This window comes from Grampus griseus, assembly GCF_964374135.1.
Source record: "Grampus griseus genome assembly, chromosome: 9".
Lineage (NCBI taxonomy): Eukaryota > Metazoa > Chordata > Mammalia > Artiodactyla > Delphinidae > Grampus > Grampus griseus.
Window position 1 is genome coordinate 37,107,462 of NC_139003.1, and position 26,631 is coordinate 37,134,092.

Genomic DNA, 26,631 nt, shown 5'->3' on the forward strand with positions numbered 1-26,631 from the left:
ATAACAAATGACCACCGTGGCTTTAGATAACACCCATTTATTAGCTCAAGTTCTGTAGGTTGGAAGGCTTGGTCAGGTCTTGGTCCTACAGCCAAAATCAAGGTGTTGGCTTTGATGGCTTATCTGGAGGCTCTGGGGAGGAATTCACTTTCTAGATCTTTCAGGCTTTTGACAGGCATCAGTTTCCTTGTGAGTGAGATTCCCATTTCCATGCTGGCTGTCACCCAGGGGTGGGAGGAGGATCTGGGTGCTCTCAGCTCCTAGAGGCCACTTGCATTCCTTGGTGTGTGGCCCCTCCATCCTCGAAGCCAGGCACAGTTTGTCAAATCCTTCTCATGCTTCAAATCTCTGAGTTCCCCCACCACGAGCCAGAGAAAACTTCTGCATGGGAACAGCATCAGGGGACAAAGTTCATGGAGATCATCTTAGAACTCTGCCTACCATGTCCAGAGCCAAGGTTACCCACTGGTCCTTAAAGATTCTTGCCTGAAAGACAAAAACCCAGTATCCTTGCTCCATTTTGCATTTTTTCCATGTGAGCTACAACTCAGAGCAAATTCCATCTCCTGGAGGTAGAATAGCCATCCCAGCAATCCTTCAGGTTGGATCAATGGATGGCTGCTCTACAGATCTGGCCATCCTGGTACTAGGACGTTCATTTAGTACTCCTGGCCTAAGCCCAGCCTGTTAATGACTCTGTCCTTAGGAGCCCTGCCCTGGGCAGGACTGAAGGCTTAGTCAGCTATATACAGTGGATCTTGGTTTCCCATTCCAAGGACAGGTCTCTACCTTGGAAACCCCAAGAAAAGAGGAATGGCGGAAGGAGTTGAGGCCCAAGACCCTGCCCCAAGTTCCTATTAATTATCTTTCTCTATTTGCCTTGGCTACCAAGAAGGTCAAAACAAAATCATGTTTTTATTTTTATTTTCAGTAAAAATCTTTAGCTTAGATAGCTATTACAGCTGTCTTTCTGCCCTCATCACAACGTCCTTGTTCCTTTATCCTTTTTAATAATTGTATCTTACACTGCAAGCACATTCAAATACCTTTTTGAAATAAAGAGGTATAAATAAAGAATTGATGGATAAATTAAGGGATTCCTGAGGAAAGTCAACTTAGGTGACTTTAGTGACCAGAAAGCTGGGCTCATTTTATTTTAATTTTTTTTACATTTCGTCTGTATGACTCAGCTCTTTGCAGAGTGAAATGTAGGCTATATAAATATAGTCTTTACCAGGGAATATCAGGTTATTAATTTTAAGTACATTCAAGAAAATCTATAATTTTTAAGAGTCAAGGGGAAAACATAGCTGTTGACCCCAGCACCTTAAGCATTCTGATGATTCTGGCATCAAACACAGGTCTTGGCTCTTCTACAATTTCTGCTGCTGCTATACAGGTAAATACCAAACTCCATGAATTTGAATTTAGTTCTGTGTTTGAATCATCAGCACTTGTAGACTTGACCTACCTTCCCCTGGTGTTAGATCTCAATGGTAAACCCACCAGCCCTTGAACCTCATATTACAAAATGTAATACCTTCCTTCACCAGGTGTTTGAGGCTGATCGACTTTTCCTTCCACTGCCCTCCTTTTGTGGAATTTTAAAAGGCTGAGTTTGTTTAGATGTACAATCCTAGACCAGTTTTTTTTTTTTAATTTTTATTTATTTTTTTTTCAGAGACTTAATCGTTGCTTTATTTGACTATTCTGAATTCCTGGTACATCACAAATGCAATGAATTTGTTTAAAAATTGATTATTCAATATTTTTAAAATATTTGTGATATAAAGTGGGGCTAAGTGTATTTTATTTTGTTTACTTTATTTATCTTTTTAATATCTTTACTGGAGTATAATTGCTTTACATTGTTGTGTGAGTTGCTGCTGTATAACAAAGTAAATCAGCTATACGTATACATATATATCCCCATATCCCCTCCCTCTTTCATCTCCCTCCCACCCTCCCTATCCCACCCCTCTAGGTGGTCACAAAGCACCAGGCTGATCTCCCTGTGCTATGCGGCTGCTTCCCATTAGCTATCTGTTTTACATTTGGTAGTGTATATATGTCCATGCCACTCTCTCACTTCATCCCAGCTTACCCTTCCCTCTCCCCGTGTCCACAAGTCCATTCTCAACGTCTGCATCTTTATTCCTGTCCTGCCCCTAGGTTCTTCAGAACCATTTTTTTTCTTTTAGATTCCATATATATGTGTTAGCATACGGTATTTGTTTTTCTCTTCCTGACTTACTTCACTCTTTGACAGACTCTAGGTTCATCCACCTAACTACAAATAACTCAATTTCATTTCTTTTTATGGCTGAGTAATATAACATTGTATATATGTGCCACATCTTCTTTATCCATTCATCTGTCGATGGACACTTAGGTTGCTTCCATGTCCTGGCTATTGTAAATAGTGCTGAAATGAACATTGTGGTACATGACTCCTTTTGAATTATGGTTTTCTCAGGGTATATGCCCAGTAGTGGGATTGCTGGGTCATATGGTAGCTCTATTTTTAGTATTTTAAGGAACCTCCATACTGTTCTCCATAGTGCTTGTATCAATTTACATTCCCACCAACAGAGCAAGAGGGTTCCCTTTTCTCCACACCCTCTCCAGCATTTATTGTTTGTAGCTTTTTATGATGGCCATTCTGACTGGTGTAAGGTGATACCTCATTTTAGTTTTGATTTGCATTTCTCTAATGATTAGTAATGTTGAGCATACTTTCACGTGTTTGTTGGCAATCTGTATATCTTCTTTGGAGAAATGTCTATTTAGATCTTCTGCCCGTTTTTGGATTGGGTTGTTTGTTTTTTTGATATTGAGCTGCATGAGCTGCTTGTATATTTTGGAGATTAATCCTTTGTCAGCTGCTTCGTTTGCAAATATTTTCTCCCATTCTGAGGGTGGTCTTTTTGTCTTGTTTATGATTTCCATTGCTGTGCAAAAGCTTTTAAGTTTCAGTAGGTCCCATTTGTTTATTTTTGTTTTTACTTCCATTTCTCTAGGAGGTGGGCCAAAAAGGATCTTGCTGTGATTTATGTCATAGAGTGTTCTGCCTATATTTTCCTCTAAGAATTTTATATATAGTGTCTGACCTTACATTTAGGTCTTTAATCCATTTTGAGTTTATTATTGTGTATGGTGTTAGGGACTGTTCTAATATCATTCTTTTACATGTAGCTGTCCAGTTTTCCCAACACCACTTATTGAAGAGGCTGTCTTTTCTCCATTGTATATTCTTGCTTCCTTTATCAAAGATAAGGTGACTATATGTGCGTGGGTTTATCTCTGGTCTTTCTATCTTGTTCCATTGATCTATATTGCTGTTTTTGTGCAACTACTATATGTCTTGATTACTGTAGCTTTGGAGTATAGTCTGAAGTCAGGGAGCTTGATTCCTCCAGCTCCATTTTTCTTTCTCAAGATCACTTTGGCTATTTGGGGTCTTTTGTGTTTCCATACAAATTGTGAAGTTTTTTGTTCTAGTTCTGTGAAAAATGCCATTGGTAGTTTGACAGGCTTACATTGAATCTGTAGATTGCTTTGGGTAGTAGAGTCATTTTCAGTGTTGATTCTTCCTATCCAAGAATATGGTATATCTCTCCATCTGTTTGTATCATCTTTAATTTCTTTGATCAGTGTCTTATAGTTTTCTGCATACAGGTCTTTTGTCTCCTTAGGTAGGTTTATTCCTAGGTATTTTATTCATTTGTTGCAGTGGTAAATGGGAGTGTTTCCTTAATTTCTCTTTCAGATTTTTCATCATTAGTGTATAGGAGTGCAAGAGATTTCTGTGCATTTATTTTGTATTCTGCTACTTTACCAAATTCATTGATTAGCTCTAGTAGTTTTCTGGTAGCATCTTTAGGATTCTCTACATATAATATCATGTCATCTGCAAACAGTGACAGTTTTACATCTTCTTTTCCGATTTGGATTCCTTTTATTTCTTTTCTTCTCTGATTGCTGTGGTTAAAACTTCCAAAACTATGTTGAATAATAGTGGTGAGAGTCAGCAACCTTGTCTTGTTCCTGATAGTGGAAATGCTTTCAGTTTTTCACCATTGAGAATGATGTTGGCTGTGGGTTTCTCATATATGACCTTTATTTTGTTGAGATAAGTTCCTTCTATGCCTACTTTCTGGAGAGTTTTTATCATACATGGGTATTGAATTTTGTGAAAAGCTTTTTCTGCATCTATTGAGATGATCATATGGTTTTTATCCTTCATTTTAAGAGGGTGTATAGCGTTGGTTGATTTGTGTATATTGAAGAATCCTTGCATTCCTGGGATAAACCCCGCTTGATCATGGTGTATGATCCTTTTAATGTGCTGTTGGATTCTGTTTACTAGTATTTTGTTGAGGATTTTTGCATCTATGCTCATCAGTGATATTGGCCTGTAGTTTTCTTTTTTTGTGACATCTTTGTCTGGTTTTGGTATCAGGGTGATGGTGGCCTCATGGAATGAGTTTGGGAGTATTCCTCCCTCTGCTATATTTTGGAAGAGTCTGAGAAGGATAGGTTTTATCTCTTCTCTAAATGTTTATTAGAATTCTCCTGTGAATCCATCAGGTCTGGGGCTTTTGTTTATTGGAAGATTTTTAATCATAGTTTCAGTTTCAGTGCTTGTGATTGGTCTGTTTATATTTTCTACTTCTTCCTGGTTCAGTCTCCGAAGGTTGTACTTTTCTAAGAATTTGTCCATTTCTTCCAGGTTGTCCATTTTATTGGCATATAGTTGCTTGTAGTAATCTTTCATGATCCTTTGTATTTCTGCAGTGTCAGTTGTTACTTCTGCTTTTTCATTTCTTATTCTGTTGATTTGAGTCTTCTCCCTTTTTTCTTCATGGGTCTGACTAATGGTTTAGCAATTTCGTTTATCTTCTCAAAAAACCAGCTTTAATTTTATTGATCTTTGCTCATGTTTCCTTCATTTCTTTTCCATTTATTTCTGATCTCATCTTTATGATGTCTTTCCTTCTGCTAACTTGGGTTTTTTTGTTCTTCTTTTTCTAATTGCTTTAGGTATAAGGTTAGGTTATTTATTTGAGATGTTTCCTGAGGTAGGATTGTATTACTATAAACTTCCCTCTTAGAACTGCTTTTGCTGCATCCCATATGTTTTGGGCTGTCGTGTTTTCATTGTCATTTGTTTCTAGGTATTTTTAAATTTCTTCTTTTGTTTCTTCAGTGATCTCTTGGTTATTTAGTAGTGTATTGTTTAGCCTCCATCTGTTTGTATCCTCTACAGTTTTTTTTTCCTGTAATTGATATCTGGTCTCATAGCACTGTGGTCAGAAAAGATACTTGATATGATTTCAATTTTCTTAAGGTTACCAAGGCTTGATTTGTGACCCAAGCTATGATCTATCCTGGAGAATGTTCCATGAACACTTGAGAAGAAAGTGTATTCTGTTGTTTTTGGATGGAATGTCCTATATATATCAATTAAATCCATCTTGTTTAATATATCATTTAAAGCTTGTGTTTCCTTCTTTATTTTCTTTTTGGTTGATCTGTCCATTGGTGGAAGTGGGGTGTTAAATTCCCGTACTATTATTGTGTTACTTTCGATTTCCTCTTTTATGACTGTTAGCATTTGCCTTATGTATTGAGGTGCTCCTATGTTGGGTACATAAATATTTACAATTGTTATATCTTTTTCTTGGATTGATTCTATTTTAAAGTCGATTTTGTCTGATATGAGAATTGCTACTCCAGCTTTCTTTTGATTTCCATTTGCACGGAATACCTTTTTCCATCCCCTCACTTTCAGTCTGTATGTATCCCTAGGACTGAAGTGGGTATCTTATAGACAGCATATGTACAGGTCTTGTTTTTGTATCCATTCAGCCAGTAGATGTTTTTTTGTTGGAGCATTTAATCCATTTACATTTAATGTAATTATCGATATATATGTTCCTATTACCATTTTCGTAATTGTTTTGGGTTTGTTATTATAGGTCTTTTCCTTCTCTTGTGTTTCCTGCCTAGAGAAGTTCCTTTAACATTTGTTGTAAAGCTGGTTTGGTGGTGCTGAATTCTCTTAGCTTTTGTTTGTCTGTAAAGATTTTAATTTCTCTGTTGAATCTGAATGAGATCCTTGCTGGGTAGAGTAATCTTTGTTGTAGGTTTTTCCCTTTCATCACTTTAAATATGCCCTGCCACTCCCTTCTGGCATGCAGAGTTTCTGCTGAAAGATCAGCTGTTAACATTATGGGGATTCCCTTGTGTGTTATTTGTTGTTTTTCCCTTGCTGCTTTCAATATTTTTTCTTTGTATTTAATTTTTGATAGTTTGATTAGTATGTGTTTTGGTGTGTTTCTCCTTGGATTTATCCTGTATGGGACTCTGTACTTCCTGGACTTGATTGACTATTTCCTTTCCCATATTAGGGAAATTTTCAACTATAATCTCTTCAAATATTTTCTCAGTCCCTTTCTTTTTCTCTTCTTCTTCTGGAACCCCTATAATTCGAATGTTGGTATGTTTAATGTTGTCCCAGAGTTCTCTGAGACTGTCCTCAATTCTTTTCATTCTTTTTTCTTTATTCTGCTCTGTGGTAGTTATTCCCAGTATTTAATCTTCCGGGTCACTTATCCATTCTTCTTCCTCAGTTTTTCTGCTATTGATTCCTTCTAGAGAATTTTTAATTTCATTTCCTTTGTTGTTTGTCATTGTTTGTTTGCTGTTTAATTCTTCCAGGTCCTTGTTAAACATTTCTTGTATTTTCTCCATTCTATTTCCTAGATTCTGGATTATCTTTACTATCATTACTCTGAATTCTTTTTTAGGTAGACTGCCTATTTCCTCTTCATTTGTTTGGTCTGGTGGGTTTTTACCTTGCTCCTTCATCTGCTGTGGTTTTCTCTGTCTTCTCATTTTGCTTAACTTACTGTGTTTGGGGTCTCCTTTTCGCAGGCTTCAGGTTCATAGTTCCCGTTGTTTTTGGTGTCTGCCCTCAGTGGATAAGGTTGGTTCAATGGGTTGTGTATGCTTCCTGGTGGAAGGGACTGGTGGCTTTGTTCTGGTGGATGAGGCTGGGTCTTGTCTTTCTGGTGGGCAGGACCGCATTCGGTGATGTGTTTTGGGGTGTCTGTGAACTTATGATTTTAGGCAGCCTCTCTGCTAATGGGTGGTGTTGCGTTCCTGTCTTGCTAGTTGTTTGGCATGGGCTGTCCAGCAGTGGAGCTTGCTGGTCGTTGAGTGGAGCTGGGTCTTAACATTGAGACAGACATCTCTGGGAGTGCTTTTGCCAATTGATATTATGTGGGGCTGGGAGATCTCTGGTGGTCCAATGTCCTGAACTCGGCTCTTCCACCTCAGAGGCTCAGGCCTGACACCCAGCCGGAGCACCAAGACCCTGTCAGCCACACAGCCAGGTTCGTGGGGAGTTTCTTGCTTTTTGGGAAGCCTGAGGTCTTCTGCCAGCATTCAGTAGATGTTCTTTAGGAGTTGTTCCACATGTAAATGTATTTTTCATGTGTTTGTGGGGAGGAAAGTGATCTCCTTGTCTTACTGCTCTTCCATCTGGAAGGTCCTCTCCTAGCCCAGTTTTTAAAGTATGCCTCTCAGGGTTTTATGTTAGCATCTTTTTTTTTCCCCTTAAAATATAATTATCAGGTTTCTTATATAAAGAATACAGGCAGTTCTGGGTTTTCAGTATATCTTGAAGAAACCTAAGGAGTTGTTCTAATGACCTTGTTGTTTTGCAGGTGATGAAACTGAAACCTACGGGGTTAAAAAGATTTGTCCAAGGTCACAGAGTTTATTAGAAGCCAAACTAGTCCTACATATAATATAGGTCTTCTGATGCCTTCTGATGTCCTATGTTTTTTTCTTTAATCATAAATTGAGTGCTTTAGAGAATTAATGTGTTTGGCTTCTTAAAAGTAAATGAGATTTAAATGAGCACTTCACAAAGCTTCTCCAAAAAGAATGAAACATAAATAATTACAATCCAGGTCTTAGTTGAGCATTCTTTCCATTTGATCATGCTGCATTCTGCTGATTCTCTGGGCATATTGTCCATCATCTTGCTAATGTCAGTAGTTTTACAGAATTTCCCAGTTTTTACTCTGTTGTACCTTTGCATATTTTGAAAAGTTGCTCTATTTTGGTACACTTTTTTTTTTTCTAAATTTTGCCTTTTAACCTTTTTAGTCTTTTTAGTTTCAGTACCAGAAACATTTTACATTCATTTTTCTAGCATTCAAAAATATTTGTCACAATCTTAAACTCACTGACATTTTATAGCTGATTTCTCAGGTCGTATCTGGGAATTGATTTAAATTTCATCTCTTTAAGGCTGTGTTTCTGAGCTCCTTCCCAGCTGTGTACTCAGAGCTGTTGAAGCTCTTTGATGTCCGGGAAGTGGCCAACTTGGTACAGGACACCCTGGGCAGTCTGCCGACCATCGTGCACGTGGATGACGCCCTGCAAGCTGTTAAACTGCAGTGCATCGGCAAAACCGTGGAAAGCCAGCTGTATACAAACCCAGGTAAGGTGCTGGGTCTCTTGGATGAAACAGTGTCTCTAGAAAGCCATTATTTACATTTTGTCGTTATAGGTCAGCAGAAGCAATTAAAAAAAGAAACTAAAAACTACTTTCTCAAAAGCATTGTTTATTTGGATGGTAGAATAAGTTTATTAAATAGTCAGATACAAAAGTATGGCTCTTCAAACTTTATTTCTAGAAAGAATGAAAACTCTAATGATTAAATTATTAATTCTAATCATAACAAGTTGTAGTATAGGGCATGCTTTTTTTCCTTGCTTTAGATTTTTTTTTTAACATTCAACAAAATTTAACATTTTTCTTTCAGAGATGCTTACAGAGACCTGCTATGATCTTTGTTTATTTGTCTCTTTTGTCCTTAAAAGTTTTCCATCAATTTGTGTTCTGAAACTGGGTGAAAGTTTCAGTGTATTGTCGTTTTTTATTTTATCCTAATAGCAAGTGACTAATTACTAAACTGATTTTGTCATAATATCTATTATTAAATCCCATTGCCTCTTGTTTCTTCTGGTTTTTTTTCTGAAAAAAATAATAAAATACCAGTCTCATTTTAAAGTTTAAGAAGTTTCTGTCATTATCACTGAATCACAAACTTTTAGAAATTCTTCTGAGAATTATGTTTTCACATGAATGCAGATATGTGTGTATAGTGCAGTATTTTTTAAATGGTGTTTAAAATATATTTAATAAACCTTTTTTACATTATTTTATTGTAAAACATTTTAAACATACAAAGAAGAATAGAGCATAATATGAGTAAATCTCAGCAATATCAGATATTTGCTCTAGGTCTTTTAAGAGATTTGTCATTATAGAAATATTCAGGCCCTCTTGTATATATTCGCTTCCTTCATAGAAGTTTCCACTATCAGAGATTCCATTTCTATTTTCTATGCCTTTATTCTGTAGCTATAAAAACATATTTTTTTAACCTCTTGAAAATATTTTCATCTTTTAGTCTTATATGATGACATTATGTTGAATGTCATTAAGTAGAGTGCGTCTTTTTGACTAATATTACACTTTTATATTTATCCATGCTATTAGATATAGCTGCAGTTCTTTTTTACTCTTGTATAGTATTCCACTGAGTGTGTGTGTGTGTGTGTGTGTGTGTGTGTGTGTGTGTATAATGGTTAATTTATTTTTTCTCCTGTTGATAGACTGTTAGTATGTTTCTGATTTTTTTTCCTGAAATAAACAATGCTTGAATCAACATGAGAGAAAGTTCAACCTTCTGATTTTTCCACATAAAAATACATCTCATCCTGGAAAAGAGATGTTTCTCATGGTAGTTTTCAAACTCTGTCCCTGAGAGCCCTAGAGGTTCTGCTTCAGTGGTTAGGCCTTCCTCCAGGGTTAAGGAAAGGTGGTGTGAAGTGGAAGGGTTAAGGTCCAGACCAGGCATCCCAATTTGACTAGACTTTCAATTTTTTTTTACCGAACTGAGAAGAGTTCATTCCCCTCTCAGAAGAATAGATGACTTTTACCATATTTCTCCCTCACAGGCCAGATAATTCTTTGTTAGGTTAAAATCTGACACCAAAAGAGCAACATGAAAACATGTTGAAAACGGTTTTCAAATATACGGAAATTATTTGGGGGGATTGTGTTCATTAATTGCCCCTGGGAGATGTGTTCTGTCTGTGGGCTCAGTTTCTTATTGATTACTGATGCTCAGGAGGTGGTAGAGAAATCAGAACTTAGGAGAAACAAAAAGTAGCTGCTACAAGCCGGAAGAAAAGATACCAGCTCTCTGTGGGAGGTGATGAGATTATTTAGGGGGCCAGGATAGAGGGACTCAAGAGACCAAGGATGTGTGGACCCTGGAGGGTCCGTGCTTGTGATCTGGAGGAGAGACTCAGAGCCAGTGCTGGGCTTTAGTGATGGTGACACTGGTGTGGAGGAGGAGGGGGAGGTGGGGGAACCTACCTCTCATGATATGTGGGACAGTCACCATGGAGGATAATTATGGAGAAGCATAAACTTTTGGGAAGCAAAGCAGCTCCCGATCAATGGAACACTTAGAAGCATGTGCAGATGTTAGTAAGAGGGTCGACTTCTGTCAGTGCCCCAGGAAGATAGAATTAGCTTGCTGTTTAGTGACTCACTACTGAGGAAGATAGACTGTCGTCATGTATAAATGGCAGGGCGCATCTGGAAGGAGGCCATCTTCATGGAGAAAAACAGCAGGCATTTCTGAGAGCCTTCCAAGGCTCAAACTACCCTCTATTTAAATCACATGGGACCCAGCAATAGTGTTAGCAAACCTAGGAAGTACTTCTAGTGACTCTGAAATTCTAAGTCAGAAACTGTGGACTTGGGGGATAGATGGAGCACATCTGTGTAGTCCAGTTGAAAGATGAGATACTGGAGGCAAAGATGTGCAGTTCAAATCATTGGCTCCGTAGACCGTGTCAAAGAATCAGGTAGGAGGTCTTGGCTGGTGGTTAAGAGGAGAGTGTGAACCCTACAAGGGCCATGGCAAATCTCACAAAAATGAGCAGATTCTGTCTAATTGGAAGAAGAAAAGGGACAATATAAAACTGTAACTAAGGGCATTGTGTGGGTGCAGAGAACCATAGTAAGAGAGGCTCTGGTAGAGAACAGCAGGTAAAGGGATTAAGTCTAATACATTTGACCTCTACTTAAAAAAAAAAAAAAAGTACACACACTTCTTAAAACAAGGAAAGGAGTTTTTATAAAGGGAGTTTGGAATTTGGTTGCCCCAGTTTTGTCTTATTTCCCCCAAAATACCTATAACCAAATGACAGAGAATGGGTAAATATTACCTAGGAAGCATAACCAAAAAAAAGAATAACATCACCAAAATATGGTGAAATCAGACTCGTGTTTTACATATAGTTTTGGCCTCTTAGTTTCCTATTGATGCTACAACAACTACCACAAACTTAGTGGATTAATGTAACTCAAATTTCTTATGTTACATGTCTGTAGGGCAGAAGTCCAAAATGCTTCTCACTGGGCTAAAATCAGGGTGTCAACAGAGTGACGTTCCTTTGTATAGTGTCTAGAGGACAATTCGTTTTCTTGCCTTTTACAGCTTCTAGAGGCCACCTGCATTCCTTGGTTTGTGGCCCCCTCCTTCATCTTTAAAGCCAGTAGTGTAGCGTCTTCACATCTGCCTCTGACTCTGTCTAGCTGCTTTCACTTGTAAGGACCCCTATGTTTACATGGTGCCCACCTGGATAAACTGCCTATCTCTACATACTTAATTTAATCATTTCTGCAAAATCTCTTTCATCTAACGTATTCTTTTCACATAACATATTCACAGGTTCTGAGAATTAAGATGTAGATATCTTTGGGGGCAGCCGTTTATTCTGCCTACTACATATGGGTAAAACAAACAGTTCAGAAGCAGTGTCATGGTGTAGAAGGTCAAAAACACTCAGAAGTCTATGAATTTTATTTACTTATTGAAAGTAAAATAAATGGAACACGAAGTGCTGCATTCATGTAAGTACACACATCTTGGCCAGATGGAAGTTACAAATGACACTTTTCTGATTAAAATTATAAATCTGAACAGGGCAAAATAAAGTAGGGATAAGTATGTTACAGGGTATCAACTGGCTATGTATTCAGCTGAAGACAAAGTACTTAATTCTTGACTGCCGTAATGACAGTTCCATTTCTCAGGACATGGCGTATGGCAAAGATAATTGCTACTCTGAGCTGGATTCTGATTAGCAAAGATGAACTGGTTAGTGATAGAGAAGTGAGAAGAATCTGCGAAAGTGACCTCATTTTCTGGGGGTTCATATTAGCTAGAAAGGAATGTGGAGCACAATTGGCCCACACGTTAAGAAAATAAATTTCAAAACATTTTGGAGAACAAAACTGTAGATGTTACAAGCCCCTAGGAAAGAGAGAAAGTTCTGAAAGTTGGCTTAGTACTAGAATCCTATATTAGGGTTCTGCAGAGAAGCAGACCCAATAGTGTATGTTTGTGTGCGTGTGTGTATGTGTGTGTAAGGAGATTTATTATAAGGCATTGCCCCATGTGCTTATGGAGGCTGAGAAGTTCCAAGGTCTGCAGTTGGCAAGCTGGAGACTCAAGAAAGCAGATGGTGTCATTCCAGTCTGAGTCCCAAGGCCTGAAAACCAGGAGAGGTGATTGTATAAATTCCAGTCTAAATCTGAAAGCAGGAGAGGATGGACTTCTTAGCTGAATGACAGGCAGAGAGAGTAAACCCTCCCTTACTCCACCTTTTCTTGTATGCAGGGCTTCAGCGGATTAGATGAGGCCCACCCACATTGGGGAGGACAATCTGCTTTACTTTGTCTACCAAATCACATGTTATTCTCATCCAGAAACACTCACACAGACACACCCAAGATAATGTTTAACCAAATATCTGGGCTCTCATGGCACAGTCAAATTGACATATAAAAGTAACCATTACAAATCCCAAGGAGAAAAAAAGTGGAGGAGACACACAAAGGAAGCAGCATGGTTGCAGAATACCTCTAGTTGAACTTAGATTAGAAATTAATACATACAGAATACAAGGTCAGCACCACAAAAGGGAATGAAAAAAGCGATAGGAAGGTTCAAGCCATCTTGAGTTAAGGGCCAAGGGGCAGCCTCAGGGCTGGAGGCATTCCACAGCCAGGCAGGACTGAGTCAACCCCTTTGAGCTGCACCCTCAAGGTGAGAGTCTAGGGCATCTGGCCAGACCTGAAAGACTTAGCTCAGATTTGGAATTTAAGCAGGTTGTTATTTGATGTCTAAATCATGTGGGGTCCAGTCAGACGTACTTAAGGTATAAAAGTTGAACAACTGACTTTTCCCTTTTTCCCCACAATTCTATTCTTCCTGTTTTTTGAAGGCCAGGAAAAGGTCTCAATGATGTTAGAGAAGACAGCTTTAGCAATGGCAAAAAGAGTAGATTTGAAGTATAGAGGTTGGGGCAGGGAAGTGTGGAGAGCGGGAGCAGAGGGATGGTTTGAGCAATGGGGGTGAGAGGGCAGGTGCTGAGTCTTCTCAGACAGCAAGGTCAGGCTCTGGGGGACCGTGGTTTTGCATCAGATTTGCACTGGGCTCCGTTGCTTGTCACTTGAATTGTTCAGCAGAGGTCTGTAGTCATTGCTGAGCTATTTGCTTGCTAAGAAAAAGTCATATACATTTCTGCTTTGGGATAATTGAGCAGTTTATCAGGAAAACCTCAGCGCAGATAATAGAGGTGAGCATAAGTGCACTGAGTGTGTAATGACGAGACACATGACAGTGGTACTTTCTTTTCCTACAAAATAAAGAATCAGATTTCTTAGGGTAGGGATTTCTTAAGAAAGCATCCAAAAGTCATTTTTTTTCCTTTTCACCAGAAACTCCTCGGTCCCTGTTAGCTCTTTTGTGGGTTTGATACAAGGCTGCAATGAAAGTAAAGGAGAGAGGGAGGAAGGTGGACTATTAGACTATTTTTACAGTTTATTCTGGGAATGAATGCCTCCACCTCCCCATTCCACCTCCCATTTTAGGCCATAATATAAAGGAAGGATGTGTGATGGTTTATCTGTTAATTTGACAACTTTAAGAGGGAAATATTACTACAGTTGACGGGTGCCTGGTAGCTTTTATTTCTTAGAACTATAGTTAAAGCGTAATTGAGTATTGACTTCTCTGGCACTGCAAGTGATTAAATTTCTTTCACTTTTGAAAATGCCATTTGCTTAAAGCTTTTCTATTAGCCAGAGCTTGCACTGTAGTAGATGCGCCTTACAAAGATGAGCAGAGCTGCATGAATAAGGGCTGCACTTTTTCCCTAGAAGTAGAATGATAATGCAGGACCACTGGAAGAAGTGTAAAGACCTTAGTTTTTTTAATGTAGATTTCATGTTGGTTAGCCAATATAAAAATAGGTTTTTTTGGGTTTTTTTTAAATCCCCTGAGACCTCAAGAAAGCCTTTGTTAAAATATCCTTAGTGTTTTGCCCCCTCTAGTCTCAATTCCTTCATCCACTCCCTGCTCGCTGCCCTTATCTGTGTTTTCCCCCAGGTCCCCTTGCTCAAAGTGGAAAAACTTAGGAGCGAAGGCCTTTCTGGGTGGCCTCCACCATCAGGGAGCTCTGAAAGCACTTGCTGAGAGTTTCATAGTTTTCATAGTTGTTCAATCTCTATTCTTGGCTTTTATTAAAGATTGGCACACATAAAATTTTTAAGGTGTATATATTAGTTAAAACCATGTTAAAGTGCAGGTTCTTAAAGAAGTACTTAGAAAGGGGCTTGTTTGGAAAAGAATTTCCACATCTTTCCCTAGAAGAGAAAACGATAAAATTAGGAGTTTTAGGTAATGCGCCACTCTGAACATAGAACTTAAGGTGAAAAATATGCATCGCCAAAATCGTAGCCAACCCTAAGTTTTATCTGTGGTGTTTGAAAATAAAGGTAAATGTACATATTTTGGGCTACTCACCATCCAATTTCAACTTTGTTCTCTGACCTTGTTTCTGATCTCTTCAATACTGATTGAATGAGCAAGCACGTTTCTGGAGAAAGGGGGGACCCCTATCTTTTCATTTCTTATCTGTCACTCAATCACATATGCACAGATTTCCGGGGGGTGGGGGAGTAGAGCCGGGATGTGTGTCTTGTTTCCAATGCCACAAGCAGCTGCCTTGGTTTGCGTTGAAGTATGGTGTTAGGAATAGCTGCTTTCTCCTGGGCGCCCAGGGCGAGTGCCAGCCCATGGAGTTGCTGCAAACTGGACTGTGATAATGTGATGTGCAACCTAGTTATTTCCCATTTAAGCTGGGTTAAAACACGAACACAGAAATGTCAGGTCCATTTCAGTTGCCTGTCAGATCCAGTAGAACTCATGGTGTAGCTCATTCATTCATTCAACAAATGTTTATTGTGAGCAGACTCCATTCCAGGTATTAGGTTACAAGTAATGTAGCAAATTACAATACAGTCTGTGTGGCAACGCTCTCCACCTAGAGACCTCAGAGTCGTTCCTGAAGCCCTCTTCTCCCTTTGCCCTTCGTCTCCACCTACCACCACCACTGCTCTTGGGCCTCCACAGCGTCTCGCATGCCCAGCCATTTCTCCCCTCCCCAGCTCCCACCTCTCCATACAGACTGCCACCTGCTCTGACCTGCCTCAGTGGTTTCTATACTTTTTCCCCATATCTCCTTTCTCCTGTCCATCTGTGTAGCCATAGCTCCCTTTCAGAAACTCATACCAGATGATGTCACTCCCACCCAGTTCCTTTATTCACATCCCAGTTGTTTTATTCTGTTTTGGGGGCACACTCCAGGCCTTGTGATCTGGCCTGGCCCACCTGCCTGGTCCCATCTCCATATTTCTTCACTCTGCTTGGAACCCACTTTCTCCTCTTCCTTTCTGAACCTAGTTGACCCCCATGCACCCTTCAGGGCTCAGTTGAACTCTCATTTCTCCAGAAATCTTCTATCTGTCTCACCCACCCCATTATTACTCTCATTCTTTGGCTTTTTACTTCTTGGATAACCTAACACATCTGTAATAACTAAAGAATTGGTGATTTAGTTGTTTAATGTCTGTCTCCTACCCTCATCCCAGAAGGAAAGCCTCAGAGAGCAGGGGCTATATTTATCTTGATGACAGTTTTATCTTAGCTTCTGTAACAGTGCCTGGTACATAATAGTTGCTTGGTAAACGTTTCGTGAATACTAGGTACTGGGTCATGGCTAGGGATCAGGATGGAGCAGCAATAGCTATTGAATAAATGATGTGCATTAAAGAAGGAAAGTTTTATTACAAAAGCAACTTTTGAGCTAAGGTTGAGCATGAACATGACAACAGAACAGTGTTCAGTGCTGGAGTCCCAGACCAGGAGCAGAGCACAGTTGACAAAAGTAAAAAGTACACCTAAGGCCAGACCTCCTTGTGCTGGTAGCCCTGTGGCAGGCATTAAAAGAAATACGAGACTTCTAACCTCACTCCCAAAAGAGATCAAGAAATCACTAAGAGAAGACAGGCAAACACAGATAAAGGCACTTTCCCACTGATGGATACTTTGCATTCCTTAGGATTTTGCTTTAGGTGCGGGGTGTGGGAGGGGATTGAATCCACTGGGTAAGAACAACACAGAGAGATCATCCTTAGCCCTGTATTTTGTTTTCTTCTGTGATCCTGACTTTGTCTGCATGGCATGTAGCCCCTAAGTCATCTGTGATCCTTTCCATTCTGAATGTTGTCTGTCCTCTAATGTCTGAAGGGCTTGTTTGCAGGTTCTGTTGCTGTAACATTGGCAGTTCAATTCCTGGTGGCTTTGATGACAAAAACCTAACCCAGCTCTGATTTCAGGGCTTCCTGTGCGGCTGGTGCTTCCCTGCAGCCAGCAGCTCTGCTACATGCAAAGCTGTGCCCCAGCTGGACCTCTTGCCCACCTGATTTACCATCTCCCCGTCCTGAGGCTGCCACAGAGCAGCTGCTTAGGTGTCCTTGCTGATGTCCAGCCCACGCTGGGACAGTTTGTGGAGAGTGGCCAGCAACCCTGCATGCCACCACAGGACTCACAGACCTCACTCCCGTGGGGACAGACGGCTACAGGGATTGTTGTCGAAAGCTTTGTTGATAGAGGAGGCAAAGATGACGACTTTCCTCGAAATCAACCACAAGGAGGAAATTCATCAGCATTTTTTAGCTGCTTCTCCTCCTTCCTAGCCCCACGCCCACTGGAAATTGCTATCAGGAGCTGGCTTTATCCACTCAAGTGTGTACAGGCAAAACAGAAAGTGAGACACAATACAGTGAGCTTTATATGAGATACATAATATGAATGTTTTGACCCTTTCAAGGATAGGAGCTGTATAACGGATACTGTTGTTAAATGTTTAGGAAGTTAGTGTTTGTTCAACTATGGGTTTCCTTTTTTCTTTTTTTAATTAATTAATTAATTTTGGGGGGCTGCATTGGGTCTTCGTTGCTGCACTCGGGCTTTCTCTAGTTGCAGCGAGCCGGGGCTACTCTTCAATGTAGTGTGCTGGCTTCTCATTGCGGTGGCTTCTCTTGTTGTGGAGCACGGGCTCTAGGAACATGGGCTCAGTAGTTGTGGCGCACGGGCCTTGGCACTCCATGGCATGTGGGATCTTCCCAGACCAGGGCTCAAACCCGTGTCCCCTGCATTGGAAGGCGGATTCTTAACCACTGCTCCACCAGGGAAGTCCCTTCTTTTTCCTTTGAGCCTTCTTGATGAATCCAGGTATTTTCTTTTAAAGGTAAGCGTTAGCATTTTAACCAGTCAGCTTGTTGGGCATTTACCCATCCATTCTATCCTGTGCATTGGCTGATACTGCCCTACTAATGGAGAAGCAGCAAATCTACACACCACACATGAATTATTTGTCTACCTTACTTACTTTTTTGGCAGTAGAGATTTTCTTAACAGTTGGCTGCAAATTGAATTTTTAGACATCAAATCCCACTGGCTGCAAGAACATATCAGATAAGCTTTATCTTCCTTTCTAATTAAGCATCACTAGACAGTGACTCCTGTCATTTAAGCTTTCAGTTTCCTTTTCTTGGTTCTTTTTCTCAAGTAATTGATTTGTAAATAAGTATTTAAGTTCCCTGATCACGCTTCCTGTTGAAAGGAAGCCTGCAATGAATTATTTTACAAGTTTGGGTTTAATACTCCGCGTTCGTTTTCTTAAAGTGAAGTGTGCCTGTGCCTTATGTGTTTTGTTTTGATGGTGAACCTAAGGCCATACCTCCTTGTGCTGGTAGCCTGGTGGCAGGTGTTAAAAGAAATATGAGACTTCTAACCTCACTCCTAAAAGAAATAAAGAAGACAGTAAGAGAAGTCAGGCAAACGCTGCTGAAGGCCCTTTCCGAATCATGAACACTTTGTTTGCATTTCTTACGATTTTCATTAGGATACAGGGTCATATACTTTTTCACCTATGGATATACCTTATTTTATTGTCTAGGAATCCAGTGCATGGTTAAACTGAGTGGGTGAAATTGGCCATCCTTGTCTTATTTTTGATCTTAAGGAGAAAGCATTCATCCAGTCTTCTACTATTATTATGTTAGCTAATGGCAGGCATTTCATTAATGCCCTTTATCAATTTGAGAAAATTACCTTCTATTCTTATCTTCCTGACAGCTTTTATCATTAATGGATGCTGAATTTTGCATTTTTCCTACATCTACTGCTAATATGGTGAATTACATTGATTGATTGACTTTCAAATGTTAAATCAATTTGCATTCCCAGGATAAATCCTATTTAATCATTGTGTGTGTGTGTGTGTGTGTGTGTGTGTGTGTGTGTTATGTTAAAATTTTATAAGGATTTTTGCATCTGTGTTGATGAGAAATGTCAAATCTGTAGTTTTGTAATGTCTTTGGCTAATTTCGGCATAGATAGTGCTGGCCTCATAAAATGAGTTAGTTGTATCCCCTGTTTATTCTATTTTCTGGGAGGATTTGTGCAGACTTGATACTCTTTCTTCCAATAACTGCTTCATAGAATTCATAGAAGCCACCTGAGTCTAGAATTCTCCTTGTAGGCTCTTAACAGCAAGTTCAGTTTCTTTAATAGGTATAGAGTTATTTAGATTATCCACTTTTCCTTGAATGAGTGAAGTGGAATTATAATTTATTGCAAACTCTTTATAAGACACATGGTTTTTTATAAACCAAAATTAATCCATTTGAATTGTTGCACAGATGACATCTTTTAGAAAATCAAGCAGAGCAGGACAGGGGCTGGGGCATTTGTAAGTACACATCTCGTAAATAATATGCCCATTATTGGCCCCCAGTAGGCACTAATTTTGTGCTCATGACATCATGTTGAAAAATAAACCTTCAGGACAATAAGCGTATTCACTGTTACTTTTTCAAAAGATTGAAATATATACTGCATAAGTCAATTTTTAGATTACTGTTACCTTACTATTTCAAATACTAATGCCAAGTTAGAGATCGAGATAAGACTTCCATTTAAGGGAGGATTGACACATGTGTTTATTATTCACAGACTGACTCACTGAAACTTATTTGTAGCCCCCGAATCAGTACTGTGGCACTTTTATGTTCATTCACGGGCATGCACAGAGTAGTGAGCACTTTGAGTTCCGGGATGCACACATTCCCAGCTGAGGTCGAGCAAGGCGATGCTCTGCTTCCGTTTCCACTCACGTGGGGATGAGCAGAGGGCAGAGGCAGCAGAGGGCAGGAAGCTCTAGCTCTGGGGCCAGTTTAATTCCCAACTCTTATCCCTGTTAGTGGGGCTCCCTCAGGCAGGTCACTTCACACTTCTGAACCTCGTTTTCTCTTTTGTAAAATAAAGAAAATAGAATCTACCTTGATGAGTTGATTTTAGGATTTCAGATTGTAATCTCTGTGAGGTATACACAAGTACCTATATATTTCTCCTAGGAGAAATGATTCCCTTTTCGCCATTTCACTGTTCCCAGTGACTTTTTAGGAACGAACTACCATGCCTAAGAGGAGATCAACTCTATGTATCTTTCTTCCCTGATGAAAGTGAATATGAATATGAGCTTTAGATGTTAAACAAACCTTGCTTTTAAGATAAACCTCATCTGGTCCTGAAGTAATACTTATTTTATATATTGCTGGCATTGATTTGCTAAACTTTTGAATTGTGGTTTCGTATCTATGGTCAGTAAAGGAATTTTTAAAAAATATGGAATCTCACAAGTTCAGGAGAGTGGGAGAGGAGATGGCAACACATAAGAGATATCAACAGTTTTACAAAGTCTGACAGCAGACAAGAGAAGGCTGAAACACAGACAGGTTTATGGAGTTGGAGCAGAGCCAAGGAACAAACTAGTTTATAGCACAGAATTGCAGAAAACTCAGGATGGTATCAGAAAGGATCAGGAATTGAAAATATGAGGTATCTCTGAAGATTAAGGGTGCTAGAAATTTTTTAAATCTTTAGGAGGAATATTTAGTATCCCATCCACCCTACCTCAATCCCTCCTCTATTTTAGCAAGAAATGGAAAGTTTACTCTCTAGAGTAAGTCAATGAGACATGCCTGGATTCAGAAGAATCAGACAATGCTAAATTTGGGGGTTGAGGCTCCACACTGTAAGCAGATTAAACAGAGGGACCCCTACCAGCCACTTCCCCACCGGCCACTTACCGTCTTGATTCCACATTACCCAGAAAATGATGGGTTCATGCTCCCCAGAGAGGAGATTAGCAGATTTCTCTCTGGAGAAACTGACCAGCCCAAGAGCAGACATCTCAGATTCTGAAATTTGGGGGTCCCCTGATGATGGGGTCCCCCATCTGCATGTCTCGCCTCCTTGTGGTGAAGCCTCATCAGTCCACAAGCTTACCTAGGCACACAGGTATTTTTTTTTTTCCCAGTTAGCATTTCAGTACCTCCCTTGAAAAGATGAAGGGACAATAAAAGATCACCAAATACTGGAGAAAAACCTCTAATGTGAAAGGCAGAGGCCAAAAGGAAGAAACAAACAAACAAAAAGAACTTGAAAGACAAAGATAATTAAGGGAGAAAAAAAATCAAAAAGTTGTCTCTGATTTCCCCAGAGAGAGAAGATAGTGTATCCATGAAACAAGAATGGGAAGCTATAAAGAGATCATTCAGAGAAATAAAGATGAATGGCTGCATAATGAAAATGCAACACCTCTTGTTTGAAAGTTATTAAGAATTTCATGATGGCTGCAGCAGAACATTACACCAAGTGTCGACTGAAAAACAAAAAAACAAACAAACAAACAAACAAAAAAACGCACAACCCCAGAGCTGTGAGTTAAGTTTTATTTGGAGCAAAATGAGGACCATAGCCCAGGAGACAGCCTCCCAGATAGCTCTGAGGAACTGCTCTGAAGGTAGCAGGGGAGGTCAGTATATATGTGATTTTGGCGGGCGAAGGGGGATATGTGCAGTCAAGCACACGTTTTGGTAGGAGGTGGCTGCTAAGCACATGTCTCTGTTAATGATTTTAGTGCTTTTCTAGATATGAGAAGATGTAAGAAATTGGGCTCATAAAATCTTGTGAAAAATATCTAACTATCTGAAGGCCTGTTCTGCCAGTTTTTCCCAGAGCACAGAGTGCTTCATTCCTGATTTCCACCCTGAACTCCTTTCAGGGTGTGTTGAGGGTCAGCGACTGCAGTGGCTAGTGGCTTCATCCTTGTAGGGGCAGATGGCGAGAAACAATTTTTCATCCACACAAGCGCGGGGCCTTTGTGGGCACAGGGATCTGTGTGACTGCACAGGTTGTATGGCCACAACACTGGACTTGGAAATGGGAAGGACACTTGGAGATTAAATATATGATAGTGTAAATAAGAAAATTGAATAGAGGGGTTGGAAGGTAAAGTAAGGAAATTGCCCAGAATTTTAGACAAAAGATGAAAAAAATATTCAAGAAAAGTAGAAGACAGCTGAAGAGATTCATGACGTGAATGTAGTCAGAGTTCCAGACAGAGGACAGAAGAAATAGCGGGAAAGAAATAATCCTAGAAATAATTCAAGGCAAGTTCCCAGCTCTGAAGGACATGGGTTTATAGAGTTAAAGAGTCAAGGCAAGTCATATAGTCATGAAAGTTTCAATTACCAAGAATAATTTCCTGAAAGCTTTCAGAGAGAGAAAAACAAAAATACAACAAAAATCTGATCTTGGACAAAGGGTTGGAAGTCACCATAACAGCAAACGCAAAGTGTTCATTTAGCCAGAAATTGTAACAACTCTTTTGAGAGGCTGGGAGAAGAAAAGGGGGTGAAAAAACTAAATTCTCATCTACCATATTAGGAAGTCAGTCGATGATCCATCTCAATGAAAAATTTGGAAATAGCAAGAGAAGTGTGCCGTTTAGGTATTGGGAAGTAAGAAAAAACAAAAAACCCGAAAAAACACCTATTTCAATAAAAGAGTCAAAGGTCTCGCAAGTGCAGGAATCATGGGTTGGGGAAGAGACTACTGTTTTTCAATATCAACCTTGTAGAGCTAGTACCTTTCTAACTACATGTATTAATAATTTAGCAATTAAAATTAGATTAAAGAGTAGATAAGGATTTGCACGAGGTTTGCACGGGACTCTTCCATGTGACACTAATGCTTCTTCTCCTTCCAGATTCCCGGTATATTCTCTTACCTGTCGTGTTACATCACCTCCACATGCACTTGCAAGAACAGAAGGACCTGATCATGTGCGCTCGGATCCTTAGCAACGTATTTTGTCTCATCAAGAAAAATAGCTCAGTAAGTAAATACAGGTTATAAGATGTAGTTCCCATCAAATGGCTTCTGGAAATAAAATTTTAAAAGTCTTCAGATAAACCACACCAAAGAGTCATCCTTTGAGACTCTCACTTTTATTTCCAGCTGCTTTGGACTTTTTACTTTTCTTCTAAAGGAATGTTTTTTTAACCTTGTGGCATCGCTGTAACCCCAAATAACCTGGGTTTCCTAAACTTGTATTTCAAGAAAGAACTGAATACCCAATGAGAAAAATTAGAAATCTCAAAGCCTCCCACATGTGTCTTTAATCTTGATGAATGCTCTGTGGCGAGAATAAATTATTGCTTGCAAAGACAGCCTGTTTGGGCCCATTATGTGAAAGATTGCATGATGATGGTCCAAGCTTGGCCGTGAGCCTTGGGCCCAGCCCCCTGGAGATAGAGAAAGCAAAGGAGAGCCTCAGGAGCCTGGGGGTATCTTGCACCACAACTGTTACTCACCCGACAGTAATCATTCAATTGTTATGGCTTTAGGAATTCCTGTCGTGTTCCTGACTCTGGAGGCAATACAATTGCACTAGACAATGCAATGTCAATAGAGAAAAACCACATGCTTGCTTATAAACAGGGACAACTCGGAGTATGCATGTTCATGGCTCAGGGCTCTGATGTGAAGTCAACATATGAAGTATGCCCTATTCAGTTCTGTCAATCTGCATCTGTTCACTAAGGAGCCTCATCTGTAACAAGCTTTACAAAGCAGGGTTTGGCAGTGAGTGCTAAGATTCATTTCTCTGTCTCCCTTTTACTGCTATGCTACAGTTTCCCCATTTTTGTTCCTCTGACTTATGACCTTCTGAAGAGCTCAGCAGTCAGCTGACATGGACTTCCAGTAGAGGTGGTGGAGATAGGGCCCCAATGCTGTGGGAACAGAGTTGGCCCTTGAGAGAAAAAGGCCAGAAGCTCTGTGTCTAAAAGTGTAGTACGATAGCACAGGGAACTCTACTTAATACACTGTGGTGAACTAAATGGGAAGGAAATCTAAAAAAGAGGGGATATATGTATAACTGATTCGTTTTGCTATACAGTAGAAACTAACACAACATTGTAAAGCAACTATACTCCAATAAAAATTAATTGAAAAAAATAAATAAAAGTATGGTATAAGACACCTGCATGGGAAGGACCATTGCTTTTTACACACCCAATTGAATAAAGCATAGCTACGCTGGGCCTAGTTAGAATGTTTTTGCTAACTCTTAACTGCTGAGAGTTAAAAGTAAGTTCAAAAGTTCACTGCAGAAAACTGAAAACATCAGGTGATAGTAGAGGTGATTTTTTTTTTTTCTCCCATTGTTAAAGTTGCAGTCAATTTTTGTACTTATCTGATAAGGAATTCAGAGCAGAAACTCTGCTCTGGGGGAAAATCCTTAGTAGTTTTCTTACAAGTGTAAGAAAGTTTATCATAAAATCCTAGCCAAAAAGCTCTTTTAAACTCATACTTTCTAAAAGTTTTCTTTGCAAAGGCAATCTCCTTGGTACAAAGTATTTATAATCATAGTGCTTCGTCTGGTGCAGGTATAATAACTCAAATCCACTACATACAGTCAGTGCAGAGCAATTTGCATTTCTCACTCAAGTCCTGGGGGCTTAGACAGTACTAATTTTGCTTTGGGGAAGCAGTCCCACCATGACCAATGACATTAAGTCCAGTCTGTAACTAACTATTCACCCAGACTGAATGCTGTTTGCTAACCTTTACATGTAGGGATTTTAAAAAATCATTTTTATAGAAATAGTCATTTGCACTTAAAATAGAGTTTTGGAAAATGACCTGTGCAACTCCAGTAATGAGAAGAGTAAATGTAAGCACAAACTGAAATCAAAAAATTATGGACTCTTAAAACCAAGAGGGACGTTTAGTGAAGAATCAGGCCCAGAAAGGCAAACTGACTTGCACAGGGACACACACCATGTTAGTGACATAGCTGGTGTTCTGAATTAGTCTGGGGTGCTTTCCAGAACATCACTCAGGTGTATCTTGTATCTCAGGTACCCACTGCACAGTGGAGTTGCATGCTCTTGGATAAGCTGTTAACATCTCCGTGCCCTTTGTTATCTATAAACAAAGGTCATTCACTTAGGTGAGTTAGGAGAGGTCCAGGTCTGTCAAGCTCTCGAGTTCTCTGACTCTTTGATTCTATATTTGGAAATGTGCTTTTTCCCCTTTTCCAGTAAAGAGAGGTTAATATATACTTTAAGCCACAATTTCCTGAACACATTATTTTTTTTCTTAAGGAAAAATCTGTGCTGGAGGAAATAGATGTGATAGTGGCCAGCCTGCTGGACATCCTGCTGAGGACCATATTGGAGATCACCAGTCGACCACAGCCATCCGGCTCCACCATGCGTCTCCAGTTCCAGGATGTCACGGTAAGGCCGTAAAGCAAATGGCACACCAAACAGCATAGTTGTGCTTGTTAAAGCCTCAGTTGCTTTGAGGCTGGGTTGCTGTTTATAAACAGCATATAAGGTATTTTTAATATAAGATATTTTTAATTACAGAAAGGCCAAATTGGCACAGTTTATTTTCACTTTGCCCAATTTAAGTTAACCTGGTTCTAAATCCCCAGTCTTCTTGATAACTTTTCATTCTTTTTTTTCATCTATCAAATTGCTTGGGGAAGTGAGAATAGTGAAATAGAGCAATAGCAGCTGGGGGTCCTGAGTTCTGATTCTGAATTTTTCACTATGACTAGTAAGAATCTTAATTTGGGGTAGGGTGAGGGGGCTCAGTTTCCTCAGCTATGAATTGAGAAAGTTTGACTTGGTAACTTCTAAGATGTCTTCAAGCTCCACTATTATGAATCTAATATAACATGATTTATAAGAAATATTAAGACATAATTTATGTGATAGTTCATTTGTGTATATATTTATACGTGTGTGTGGAGAGCGCGAGAGAGAGATACGTAAATGGATGGATTGGTACATAAATTGATTTCCATTTAAAACTCACATTCAATTGATCAAACTTTTTTTTTTTAGGTCTGATTAAGAACATTCTTCCAAATACCATTTGCAAAAATGGCAGTAGATGCTATAGTTTTCACATATAGATTATTTACAAAAATGTCAGCATTTTGCCATTATTTTTACAAATTGTGCATTAGAGAACCCCTGTCTTAAGAACGTTTGCCTAGCCCCTGATGAAAATAATTTTTGTTTTTACTTAAAAAAATAAAAAGTCCACCCTGGCTCTCCTGCCAGAGTTGAATGCTTAAGGATGGCCATCTTGCATTGAATTTTATTTTCTCTGCTTTCAGAGCTAAGATTTACCTGATTCCTCCTGCCAAGCCCTGGGTTTGGGAAGTAAAGTTAAATTCTTTCTTTTAACAAACTAAGGTTAAAGAGAGTATGAAAAAACTTCCTAATATGTGTAATAGCTGTACTGCCTCATTAAAAGAAAAGAAGAGCAAGCAGTTAATTTCTCATGGTCTGATGGAATTTCATGTGTAAAATGCTGCCTACCTCATAGGGTTGGCTTTGTGTATTTAGCTATTATTTGGTTCATAGTAAATGCTCAAAACGTCGTTTTTTCCTGAAAACCACTGGAGTTCATTATGGGTTTGAAAGTTTGGGGGGTTTTGTTTTGAATTTTTTTGTTCTGTCTTTTCATGTTTTTCTGAACTTTTTATTTTGCAATAATTGTAGAGTCACGTGCAGTTGCAAAAAATAACATAGATATTCCACGTGCCTTTTCTCCAGTCTCCCCAGTGGTAACCTCTTATCGAACTATAGAACAGTATCACAACTAGGCTATTGACATTAATCAAGATGCAGAATATTTCCATCACCCCAGGAATCCCCCATCTTGCCCTTTTACAGCCAAA

The 26,631-nt window shown here is 39.4% G+C and overlaps 1 protein-coding gene across 1 annotated transcript in view; it reads left to right on the forward strand.

Moving 5' to 3' along the window:
• The window catches only part of DOCK4 (dedicator of cytokinesis 4), a gene marked incomplete at its 5' end in the record, with an annotated part of 331,569 nt that overhangs the window by 200,725 nt on the left and 104,213 nt on the right, over positions 1 to 26,631 (forward strand). The window contains 3 exons of the mRNA XM_082661517.1: positions 8,326 to 8,518; positions 22,633 to 22,760; positions 25,037 to 25,171. Of these exons, the coding sequence (XP_082517643.1) occupies positions 8,326 to 8,518; positions 22,633 to 22,760; positions 25,037 to 25,171 (456 nt within the window). The remainder of the gene's footprint in view (positions 1 to 8,325; positions 8,519 to 22,632; positions 22,761 to 25,036; positions 25,172 to 26,631) is intronic.